Genomic DNA, 12,385 nt, shown 5'->3' on the forward strand with positions numbered 1-12,385 from the left:
CCCTCTTTTCCTTGCTGCATTAGTAAGACTGGAGGAGGGAGAGGGAAAGGCTGGGGAGCTACAAGTCAGTATCTTGAGCAATGGGGTTTATAATGTTGGGCATATTTTGCTCCCCCCACCCCAAGTTCTTTTTGTTATCTAACGGCTGGGATGGCTTATCACACAACATTAAAGCTAGTGTTTGCACTAGAGATGTTTGCCTCTCTGAAGATGTACAGTGGGGCATCACAGAATGGCCAGGTGCCAACACTACTTGTGGCACAATTGCACATCATTAAACAATTCAAATTCCAGTGAAGCAATTGTACGACCAACAATCTCACTGGCCAGAAATTGATTGATGTCCATCGACCACCCCATGGATTTACACAACTGCCAAGCAAAGCCTAGGTGTCTTTGCCCATTGCTGCTTGACTCCTAGCACCTGAGAGATCACCTTAGAGCTGCCAATATATTGTGGGTTTCAGTAAGTGTTAACCAGCTGGCGGTACATTGGTTTAACTGGCAGGTTGTCCTGAGATCAGCTACTTCCAGTCAACCCTGTTAGCATTTGGAAAAAAGGCAATTACCAGACACAGATGAAATGTTATTATGAAACTTATACCACTCATAAATGTTAAGTTTACTTCCCTCACTACAGGTTTCATTCACATTGTTTAATAGATTTTGTGAAAACTCACTTCCATCGCAGCGTTCCAAGAGTGCAATCTCCTGTAAAAATGAACCATCTGTACAGTGTGCCAGGCTTTGCTCTTTTATGCCTCTAGATGTTGTATGATGTGGGGGCCAATCTTTAACTGGATTTGTCTGGCAAGATAATCATTTTTCAGGGATAGCTGAAGTAGAATTAATCCTTCCTCTGTGTGGGGGACGATCCAGCATGTTATCCTACAGTGTACATGACCAATTCCATGGAAGTGAAAGGAAGAAGCACTTTCATTTATACAATCAGGGATTATCACCTGTATCTATACTTTCCCTGCAAAAGTGTTCAGTACCCTGCAGCCTCTTTAAACGAATCTTGCTACATCAGATGGATGCACTATTAACTAAAGTTCAGGGCAATGCCTCCCAGGATGAATTTATAACATCTTTTTACAGGAAACAAAAGTCTGAAACTTTTTACTTGCATTCTCCCATGGTGGCATTTTTTCATTATGTGTGGTTCCAGGCTTGTAAGAATGACATTTTTTAATCTTCCTTGAGACTGTGGTTAAATATGAAAGATGGTATAAAGATATCCTTGAAGGCAGTTCACACATGCACGCATATCACTTGATTACTCAACACTTCCTGAGTTGCAGCTTCATGTGCAAGCTTGTTTCATGGGAAAACTCTGAGTTCGTGGTAACGGTTAGAGAGGGTACAAAAGTTGTGTGTTATTTCCAGCCACAATTCAAAGTACCTTCATAACCCGTCATGGCTTATTTTTAGTTACATCCTGACTATTCCCTGAAGTCACTTATGGGGGCGCTCTCTCACCAAATAAAGCAGAGCAGGTGGCAGCTAAGAGAGACCTTCTCACTGATGATGCTCTGGCTGCATGGATAGTTCTCCGAATGGGTGCTCACCCGCTGCCTGTGTTGTCACCCCTTCAGCACTTCAGCAAAGACTTTTTTATTTAGTTTCCTATTACTTTAAAAAACTTTTAATGCTAAGCAGATTGGTATTGTTGGTTTTTGTCGTTTACCAGCTGTTCAAAAAGTTTTGTTCAATTTGTTCTTGTATTTTTATTGTACATAAGTCACACAGTAAATTTGATTTGAAGGGCAGATTTAAAAACAATTGAACTCGAGGTGTGATCTGAGATGACTCACACATACATATATATGTCACCATATCACTCTTGAGCACACACGTGTGAACCAGGACTTGGTATTCCTTCATGCTATTAAAAAAAAATCCAACTAAGAAACGGCGACTTTTCTGATGAGTGTCTGCTAGGAGAAGAGCATGTGAATTAAGAGTCTAAATCTGCAGGAGCAGTGCCACCCCTGCTAAAACCCACTTGGATGGTTTCTCTTTAGTCTTCAGGTTAAAAGTCCAGACATAGGTTGGACCCCGTTGGCGGGTTTTGTACACAGGACATGGGTACATGTTGCGGACATCTTGCTTGTCAACAGGGATGGCTTTAATGAAAATAATCGGCATTGATGGAGTCAGGTCCTTTAGTCGGGCATCAGCAATCAACCCTGTCTGTGAAGGATAGCAAAGGGAAATGTGAGCTTATTTGACCAGCCACACCTTTCTTGTACCATTAATGCCAGGCCCACATTTCTCTGTCTCCAGCCATTCCTATATAATCTACTATATCCCATTATCAATGGTTTACTCCCTAACCTCCCATAGAAAAGGCTACTGCAGAGAAGACAAGAAGCCCTCTGCTTGGAGCTTAACTGATTGATCCTCCTTGCCACTTGCCCTGCCATGGTCCAAGGGGGCGGGGAGAATGGTCAGGTTATAAAATAAATAGCCATCCTATTACACAGCCCCACTGTGCAGAAAAATGTGTCCGTGAAGCCACTGCAAACAGATTGCCCATTGGCATCCTTTTCCCATGCACCCTGTTGGAATGGAGGGAAGGAGGAAGCAGGACTGAAGATGTTGCGCTGCCACTGCTCTCTAGGGTGGGGAAGGAGAAAGGAAGCTCCACTTAAGGAGGTGTCAGTCAACAAGCTGATCTTGCCTCCTAGGCAGCAGGAGGGACAATCCCAGGGGACTCTCCTTCCTCAGAGAACACAGAAAAGCTACATGCACTTTGCACATTATACCTTACATCCTCACATTAGTGCTGCATAGTGATGAGAACTTACCATCAAATGCAATCTTCTGATCAGTTTATTCACCTTGAGGAAGACCATTAGCATTCCAACAGGCATACACAAATGGTAAGCAATCCTGATCCTTTTGCAACACAAACAATACGTACACTTTTTATATTAAGGTAATTCTGATAATAGATAGCGCCTGCAGAGCTTAAGATTTCCAAAGGAGCAAGTAAACATTAAATAATCCTTGCAACAGCAACACTTCTGGGAGTTGGTGTTGCAACATTTCAATTAGCAGTTACATTTAGTTTTTTTAAAAAAATATTTTTTGAGCAGGCACTTGTCTGGATGAAAGAAACAAAGGGAACCAATCCTTCCATGAAATATGCCCCCGTCTATTTTTAGATTGACAAAGTTTTCAATCTCTCTTAGAGCATTCCACAGCATCAATTAATGTTTTTATTTGCATGCCTATCTCCCTGTTGATCAAAAGAAGCTTTGACTTGGATACAACCATTTTCACTGCTTAGGGATATCATTTGGTTTACAGATTGGTGGAGATGTACACCTGCACACACGCCTTCTCTCTCTCTGCTGAGGTAATCAGCACCAAAATAATTCGTGGGAAAAGCCTGGCACAGCTATGTTTATTCTATTTAAAGCATTTCAATGCTGCCTTTCATAAAAAAAAGACTTCCTAAGCGGTCAACAAAAGAGATTATAAAACTGATCATTAAAACTTACACCAAAGCAAAAACAATGATCGCTCCCCACATCAAATGGGCGGCAACGTTTGTGTGGTCGCGCGCAGCCCCTTGAGCTCCTAGGCGACACCTGGTAGTTCAGACTGGCTGCGCCTTCCCCCAGGAGGGATACCTGGGGTGTCCGCCTACCCCAGCTAAGTGCCCAATCCCGCCTGGGGGAGGCGTCGCCAGGGGATTGGCCAGGTAAGGGGAGGGACTACCTAGCCCACAAAATAGAAGGTGTAGCTTACCAGGAAGCAGCAGTCGGGCTCCAGAGCTTCTCCCACCTTCCACTCCCTCAATTAACGCTTATTTTTGCAGGTTAACCTCTTCTCCACAGGTACACAGGCACTGCTATGTCAAGGCCACTGTTGAAGGGCCGGAAAGGAATTTCCCTGCATTGGCAGGTTTTGCCTTTCCTGTAGCAATTTGTCACAACTTTGGTGGTTTCAGGCCTTGGGCAGAATCCTTTAGTCATCTTCCTAAATGAGGGGGGCATGGGGCAGTGACTCCATGCCCCCAATGTGGCAGCAATACCAGGGTTCCCCTTTAAAGGGGTATTGGGGGGAGGCATTGATCATACGCCAAGAGGTTGTCATTGCTCTCCCCCACCAGTGGCGGCAAAGGGGGGGGCTCTCTGCTTGAACTTATGTTCTCCAGGGCTACCCCAATCCCCGCACATTCTGGATAACCCTGCAGTTTCCCAGATCCCCGGCTGGAGGCCCAATGCCTGAGCCAAGGTCTCCCTACATCTGAATCTTAATTAAGTTGTGGCCAATTTTAATCCTATAGCACGTTGTCTGGTGTCATTATTCTGCTTGGGGGTCGCCTGGGGGTTGGAGGACTCCACCTGTCCACGCCAAAAAAAAAAAAAATCTAAACAGCAATGCAAAGCAGTAAAGCAACAAAGAAAAATAGAAAACAATAAAATTGTGATAGGACAGGAATACAATGCAGCTTAAGAAATTATATCTCATATATATCCTGTTCCTTCTCCTAGAAGCTTAGGGAAGTATATGAGGAGTTCCCCCCCCCCCTTGGAATGTGGGTTGAGCTGAGAGACTGTGACTGCTCCAGTGCCATCCAGTGAGTTTTAACAATGGGTGAGGATTTGAACTTGAGCTTCCCCAGTCCAAATTGAATGCTGGCTTGTGAAAACACAGAGGTTCATGACCTAGAAACATCACCAGCTAGGTCTTTTGCCAATGGACTGCCATGCTTGGAGAAAAGCAGCTTTGGGGTGGGATTAAAGGTAAAGGTAAAGGACCCCTGACAGTTAAGTCCAGTCGCAAACGACTCTGGGGTTGCGTCACTCAACTCGCTCTATAGGCCAAGGGAGCTGACGATTGTCTGCAGACAATTTTTCCAGGTCATGTGGCCAGCATGACTAAGCTGCTTCTGGCGAAACCAGAGCAGCACACAGAAACGCCATTTACCTTCCCGCCGGAGCGGTACCTATTTATCTACTTGCACTTTGAGGTGCTTTTGAATTGCTAGGTTGGCAGGAGCTGGGACCCAGCAACGGACCTATGTGCTTGCTTGGTCTGTGACCCACATACTAGCTGGTGAAAGGCAACTTTAAAAGCACAGCTCTCCCTCCTCTAAACTGGGCTTGGACAGGACAGCCTTTAAAATAGAGGGCTGTCCTCTGTAAAGTAGCAGACATGGCCACCCTGGTGTCTGGGGCTTTCCCTGAATTGCTTCCCTCAGAAATCTTGCTCTCTGACAAACCAACAGAAGGTAAAGTGAAAAGGGGGAAGTGTCCCAAATGAAGCTGTCAAAGACACACACTGAATCCTTCCCAGCCGTCCCCTCCCATAGCCTGGGAATAAGGCAGGCATGGGGAACCTGCGACTCTCCAGGTGTTGCTGGCCTCCAGCTCCCAGAATCCCTGGCCATGCTGGGAGGCACTGATGGGAGCTGCAGTGCAGCAACATCTGGAGGGCCACAGAGTTCCCCACTCCTGGAAGGCAACCTTTTCTTCCATAAGGGGCTAAATGTTCCACACACATATCGGTAATTTATCTGCCTTTGGCGAAATGAATACTAGCAGGGAATTCAGGACCTTGTAAAAACCTGTCTGGTTTTCTTTTGTTAAGTGGGAAGCTGATATAGATTGGTTCATAAACGTAAGCCACCCACATAATAATATGAATTTATACATAAATATAGGAGATTCATCTCTGAACAGGGCAGATGGGGAATGGCTGCCTTTAGCTGCAGCCATCACCTTACAGTGAAATTTCTTTTCTAAATTGGAATAGCTCCCTAAAGCGATTACCCTGAACTTCAGAGCTTCATGGTTCTTACCAAAGGATTAATTTCTAGTGGCTATGCAGCCCAGAAAGAGTGAATGTGTATAGCAGAGTTAATAATTCTTTACACTGTCACCTGCATTTGTCCCCACAAGAATACGCACATAGCTAACAGAGCTATTGAATGCAGAATCAATGGGTCCATTTCAACACAGAAATGTCCCTGCCTTCCTTCCCCAACCTCCTCCCTCCTCCAACCTCTATTTAAAAAGACATGTTCAGGCACAGAGACAGAATATCATTATTGCTGCTTAGTGCTTTGCAGCAGAGAAAGGAATACTTCTAGAAAATGCATTAAGAAATAGCTATTGAAACTCTTATTTGAAATGCCAGTTAAGCCCCCATATCATGCTGCCATAACTGCTGCGCTGATGACCCCAAGTTAGCCATTCTGTGATTGCTGGGTGCGGGGAGGGGGAAAGTGGTTGTATAGATATGAGAAAGTCATTTTTGATTTTCTGATCTGCTTGATTACATTTGATTAGAATGTTTCACACATTGCAATGCAGGTTTGTTAAGTTTCACTGCTTGCTATGATGAGGTGTTTTTTACTTTAAAAAAATGCAGAAATAAAGAATTCTGAAAAGTACTGTGCTGCTGCTGCTGCTGCTGCTGTGCATATACTATTAGTAACTTGTACAAAATACACCTCAGTATATCCTCTCCAAGTTAGGGTTTCACTTCTGTTGTTTTGTTTATTTAGCCTGAAAGTCAGCAGTGTATTCAACAGATACCAACTTTAAGTAAAAATAACTATGCCTTCTTGGAAAAAGGCTGTATGTATGTATTGGGGGGACCCTCAAAGTTGTTTACAAAGAGAATAAAACAACATTATTGATGAAAACAGTTAAAAACAACTACTTAAATATTAAAAAGAATAAAATGAGCAATGAACTAAAACAGACTTAGTGTACAAAAAAGGAGAGAAATCTGCCAGAAATGGCCGCCTCGCGAAGAAAAGGATAAACACCACACACACAGCTAACAACAAGCAAGAGTCTGAAGAAGCCATCCTGAGGGAAACTGGTCTTTGGCTTGACTTCTCCTATTCTACAAAGTCTATCAGTTTATGGTTACCTCCTGTTCATAGCAGAGCAGAAGAAGCACTAACTACCCTTTCGGTAGAATAATGGAGGTAGGTGACAGCCACAACCAGTGCAAATCACTTCAGGTCCAATTTACACACCCATCCACACCCACCCATCCACTCCATATGCTGATGCTTCCTTGAAAGCCCCACGGGTTCCCTGGCCCCTCAGCCTCAGCTCATACCCTGCAAGGGCCCAGGGAGGGTCTGTAAACATACCAGTGATAAGGCTCTGACCTCTGGTGCTTTCAAACAGCTAAGTCTAGTGAATCAAAGAAAGACATTGATTTGGATGCATAAGTTATGGGACATGAGCCAATAAACCTTTTAGCTCCAAGGCTGACAGCACCAGCTGCTCCTTTTGGCAGGGTCTTTAAAAATAAGACTGTGTATGCTCTGTGCAGAAAACAAAAACTAAAAAGGTGGGTGGGTGGGAGAGGAATCCCGATTCTGCACAAGTTGTAGCACAAATCATGCACCACAGAAATGCAAATTCTGATATCAGCAAATTATGCAAACTAATTTTGCTTATTTTGCTTCAAAGGCCCTGGTTTTCAAAGAATTTAAAATAGGCAGGCAAAGATGGGGTGGAGGGGGGGAATAAAAATAGTGAGAATGTATCAATTGGAGCCAAAGCCATCCTTTGAATTGCATGGTTGTTGGTGTCTTAAGTTTTCAGCATGCCATTTTAACTGCCTCCTCCAAATTTAGGTCCCTAGAGCCTTAATACCCAGCTTTCATTGACTTTTGCACAGTTCTGTCTAATCTTCGCTAGCTGTCAAAATCAGAGAACGGTTTCAACATCCATGCCATTTGTTTATTTATACTTATTTATTTATTCATTACATTTATAATCCCACCTTTTTTACCTAAGGAGCTCAAGATGGCATGTATGTGGTTCTCCCCCTCCTCTTTTAATCCCCACAACAACTCTGTGAGGTAGGTTCATCTAAGAGGCAGTGACTGGCCCAAGGTCACCCAGTGAACTTCATGGCCAAGCAAGGATTTCAACCCAGGTCTCCCAGGTCCAAGTCCAACACTCTATCCGCTACATCACTCCAGCTGGTTGACAAAACGTTCTCCCTCAGCAAACATGAAAATAGGAGCATGAAAATCAAAATCCAGTTGGTCTCAAAGGTGCTACTGGAAGGATTTTTCTATTTTTTATTTTGTTTCAAAATCCACCAAAGTTCTGCTCAGCCTGGCAGGCGCTAAAGTCCATTCTCAATTACCCACCCCATCCCATCACTTTCCTCCTCCTCCTCCTCCTCCTCCTCCCACCACTAGAAATACTGACCAGCCCCTACTTCAGATTTCAGGCTTCAATAGAAAACATTCCACACATTTTAATTCAAAGTTGTTTTTCTATGATATCGTACATGATTGTTAAAATGGTCCACTTACTTAGTGTAGCAACAAAATCCCAACACTCATATTTACCTGCATATCCCAGCGCGCACCTTCCATAAATAAGCCATGAACATATGCGCCTTCCCGTGGGGGGCTGCTGAACTCCTCACGGTTCCTCTTGGTCACATCACACTGCAGGGTCATTTTGTCTAGAGGCCACTCGTTCTTTCTGGCCATGGACTGCATTATGGCCGTCAGGAAAGACTGTGGGTTGAAGAATCCTGCCAGCCACACCACAGATGGTAGCAGGAAGTCCCCAGTCCAGATCTCCAGCTCCTTGATGCGGTTGAGAAGGTCAGCAAACCAACCGCCTAGACCAGCCATGGAAGGATAAGCCCTCTTGGTCCATGATTCAGGTACTGTGTCTAAGAAGATGGCATTCTGTAAGTTCTCCATATCACTGGTCATGGTTAACTCACCCTTTTAAAAATGTATGAGAGAGAGGAAAAGGCATTGGTCTCGGGCAGAAATGCAGCAAATATGTCAAAGCAACATGTTTATCTGTCCTGATGTCTTGTTTAGAATGGTTTTCAGGTGACCAGAAACTGTCATGTTCAACCAGCAAACAACGTTGGTGGAGACAGGACGAACAGCATTTTTGAAGAGTAAAATCTAGAAATGTATTCATATCTCTCTTATTAAATCTTTTTTTTCTTTTTAAACAAAATAAAAATATGTGTTAAACTACTAGAAATGTTTTAACATTATTTCTTTCCTTGCTAATCCTGGTATGTATATATAATTTTAAGGTAAAGGGGGGAAAGCACATAAGAAAGAAGGCAGGCAGGAAGGAGAGGGCAGAATGGGCAATAAATGGAAGAGGAGCCTGAAGGAAGGGCAGGTGGTAGAGGGTTGGAGACAGGGGACCGCAGCAAAAGGGGGCTCTGAAGGCACTTCAGGGTGCTCAGAAGATAATGTATGCTACAAGGCAAAGAGGAGTGCTGGGCAGGAGGGTGGTCAAGAGACCGAGTAGCTAAAGGAGACAAAAGTGGGGAGTGATTTGAAAAACAGGGACAGACGAAACCAAGGTGTGCCCAATTTCCATCTTACTTTGCACACCTACCTAAGAGTCAAAGGGTGTGATAAACAAACAAATGAACAGTGGAGTTGTGAAGTAGCCCCCCATGGGCCCCTACTCTCACACAAACTGCTATTGAAACCCTCCTTGCTATCAACAAGGGTGTCACATGCAGCATGGAAGATGGCAACTAGCAGCATTCAAGTTCACAGAGCTGAAGAAAAGAGGGCCAAGGAGACAACATGGCTGAAGTATAAGCTACACATCAGCCTACGGAGGGGGCAAAGGGAGACAATAGGGCCCTGTGTGTGAGTTCCTAATATTTATATATTGCTTGGCACATCCACAGGTATCCCAAAATGATTTATAATAATAAAGTACATTAAAATGTATTTAAGTTTACAGAGAGTCACAGGGGAATTCAACTATCATTACAACACTGAGGGCCAAAAAACAAGCGAGAGAGAGATTAATTTCACATATTACCCCCTGGAAATCATCAGCCAAATTACCGGCTGCTAACTTCTTGGAGTTTATATTGTTTCTATTACATGTTACATTTTATATTCTGAGCTTGTCCATCATTCCACTGGCAGTACTTCTTTATCATTTGTTATCTTTTTAACAATAGTGGGTGGTACCCAACTAAGTCATACCTCAGAGCAGACCTATTGAAATTAATGGACTTAAGTACTAACTTATGTATGACCAGCATCTGATATCACCCACTGATGTTACAACTTATTTGCCTCCTTGTATACAAAGTTCCCTTTCAGGATGTAAAATTTAGTTACACAGGACACTCATCCCGGACTGGAGGGCTGCAACGTATAACTGGGTCACTCGCCCATTTTCACACTCAATGTTACACAACGAAGAGCCTCTACCTTGAGCCCCAGGTCAAGTTCTCGCAGCGACCTCCTGATTTCACTAGTAAGGAGGTTCATACGCTCACATTCCTGGAATGCAACAACAATGTATGGCGTCCTCTCTTCCACCTTGGCCATCAGCTCAGGAATGTTAAACTCATCAGTTAGCTTCTCCAGGATATCATCCAGCAGCGCCTTCACCTGCATACCAAAAGGAGGGTTACTGAAATTTTATTGCAGAAAGTGGTGGCTGGGGGCCCATTGGGACAAGTAAGGTGAAAGGCAGGTGGACCAACAGCGGTTGACCCAGAGCCACTGGCAGCCAGAGCCAACTAAATCTAATTTTGTCTCCTCCTTCCTCCTTGCTGAGTTCTATAAGGGCAATACTGAGACTACGGAAGAAGAAAGTGACAGGCAGTCCTATGCTCTGGACTGGATGTAATTAAGAAGGCAGGACCGGGGGGGGGGGTGTGGCTCAGGGCAGGCTGTAGTTGGTGGGGCAGATTCCCATTCACCCTATTGGATCAGCCTCCACTGCCTGCAGAAGTCAGGGAAGATAATCAACTATTCATTGCTGCCTTGTGAAAGTTAACCTGCACCTGCTGAAGATAAAGCTGAGCCGACATGAACCTGGCTCCTCTAAATCAACCCATCCAAGTGGGCTATTACATTCTAAATACCTACAAGCATTCAAAGTGGCTCTTTTTACAGAGATGATTTAGAAACGGCCACATATTATGCAGGAGCTCACTCCTCTCCTCTCCTTTTCTTTCTTTCTTTTCCCCCCTTCTTCCTATTTTCCCGTGTGCCTCATTCTGAGGTTGGGATGGTTCAGTGAGATGGATGAAGCTATAAAAGTAAAAATCAAACAGCGGAGCATACTGTATTGCACCATTTATGAGCAATTTTATTCATGTATTATTGACAAATGCAGGAGATTATTTTAAATGGAATTTTAAGGTGAACTATCTCAGCACATTGTAAACAAGACAAGAAAAGTCCGTCAGCTCCCAAGGTCTCCCTGCAGCTCAGTTCAGCAGCATGGTCACCAGAGTTTGGAACATCATCTCATGAGACGGCGGATATTAATATATTTAAGCCACTAAATCATTCAAAATGTATAGAATGACCTTCGGTTCTTTCTTCAAAGCATTCTTTTGTATTCCCTGCACCCTTGTCTTCTCTGTCACCTGCCAATCAATCAGATCTATTGGCCACAAACCAGCAATTCTATCAGAAGCTTTACTTCTGCCAGATTCAAAAGGTGTCCATGTATACCAGAAGGGATAGAAGTTTCCTTTCTGCACCAAAAATAAAAGTAACTCGCTCTGCAGACATTTTCCCTGGTAGATTTCCATCCACAACAGGAGGAGGAGGGTCAAGATTCCAGGGCAGTAAAAGAGGAGAACTTAACATCAGAAAGATTGTGGTCAGCAGGTAAGTTGGTACACTCCAAGGATTCCCTTTGCTGTAGGCTGGCGAATCTAATTATCACCAGCATTTAAGCAAAATACGAAGTAACAGTTGGGGTTCTTCCTTCAGCCATAAAAGGCAAAATCATTTAGAGGGAAGCCAAAAGAGTTTCTCTAAGCCTGGGAAAATTTATCAGGAAGGCTGAGCACACCCATAACTTTTGCCACATTTTACTTAAAATGAAGTTCAAATTTGGAGGCCCTTCTCCTGGTGAAACAGCAGGGAAATTCCAAGGGAAGAAAAAGGTAATTGATGCAAGAGCACTGGCATTAATTGTGGAGGGTGGGGCTGCACCTCCCCAAGGGTGAAATTGTTTCCATGGGTTCAGGTCTCTCTGCTCCATGACGTTAAGTGTACATCCAACCTGCAATAACCCATAAAATCACAGGCACAAAAATGAAGTCTGGATTGCAGGGAATCTGCCAGCCAATTCATATTCCTCCTTTTAATATGTCAGCACACTTGATCGTATTTCACTCAGAGTGAGGCAGTCGCTTGAGTAGTTAACCAAAAAGCCCAGACCATGTGTCTGGTTCTGGCTGTGGTCCTAGAAAAAGAAGCCACGTGCACAGGAACTTGAAAGCCAAAAAGATGGTGAGCCTTGGCAGCAACAAATGCAAAAATTAATTAACCCAAGATTGGGATTAACCATTTTAATTTTAGCCTCCGAGTGTAAAGAGGAGGAAATAATGGGGCTGATCC

The 12,385-nt window shown here is 43.8% G+C and overlaps 1 protein-coding gene across 2 annotated transcripts in view; it reads right to left on the bottom strand.

Moving 5' to 3' along the window:
• Positions 1–1,880: 1,880 nt before the first annotated feature.
• Positions 1,881–12,385, bottom strand: part of DNAH9 (dynein axonemal heavy chain 9) — a 146,056-nt gene continuing 135,551 nt past the window's right edge. For both annotated transcript variants that reach the window (XM_033139585.1, XM_033139586.1), the window contains 3 exons: positions 10,229–10,411; positions 8,354–8,743; positions 1,881–2,196 (listed from right to left, as the gene is read on the bottom strand). In XM_033139585.1, coding sequence (XP_032995476.1) covers positions 1,969–2,196; positions 8,354–8,743; positions 10,229–10,411 — 801 coding nt within the window. In that variant the 3' untranslated portion in view covers positions 1,881–1,968. The remainder of the gene's footprint in view (positions 2,197–8,353; positions 8,744–10,228; positions 10,412–12,385) is intronic.

This window comes from Lacerta agilis, chromosome 2, assembly GCF_009819535.1.
Source record: "Lacerta agilis isolate rLacAgi1 chromosome 2, rLacAgi1.pri, whole genome shotgun sequence".
Lineage (NCBI taxonomy): Eukaryota > Metazoa > Chordata > Lepidosauria > Squamata > Lacertidae > Lacerta > Lacerta agilis.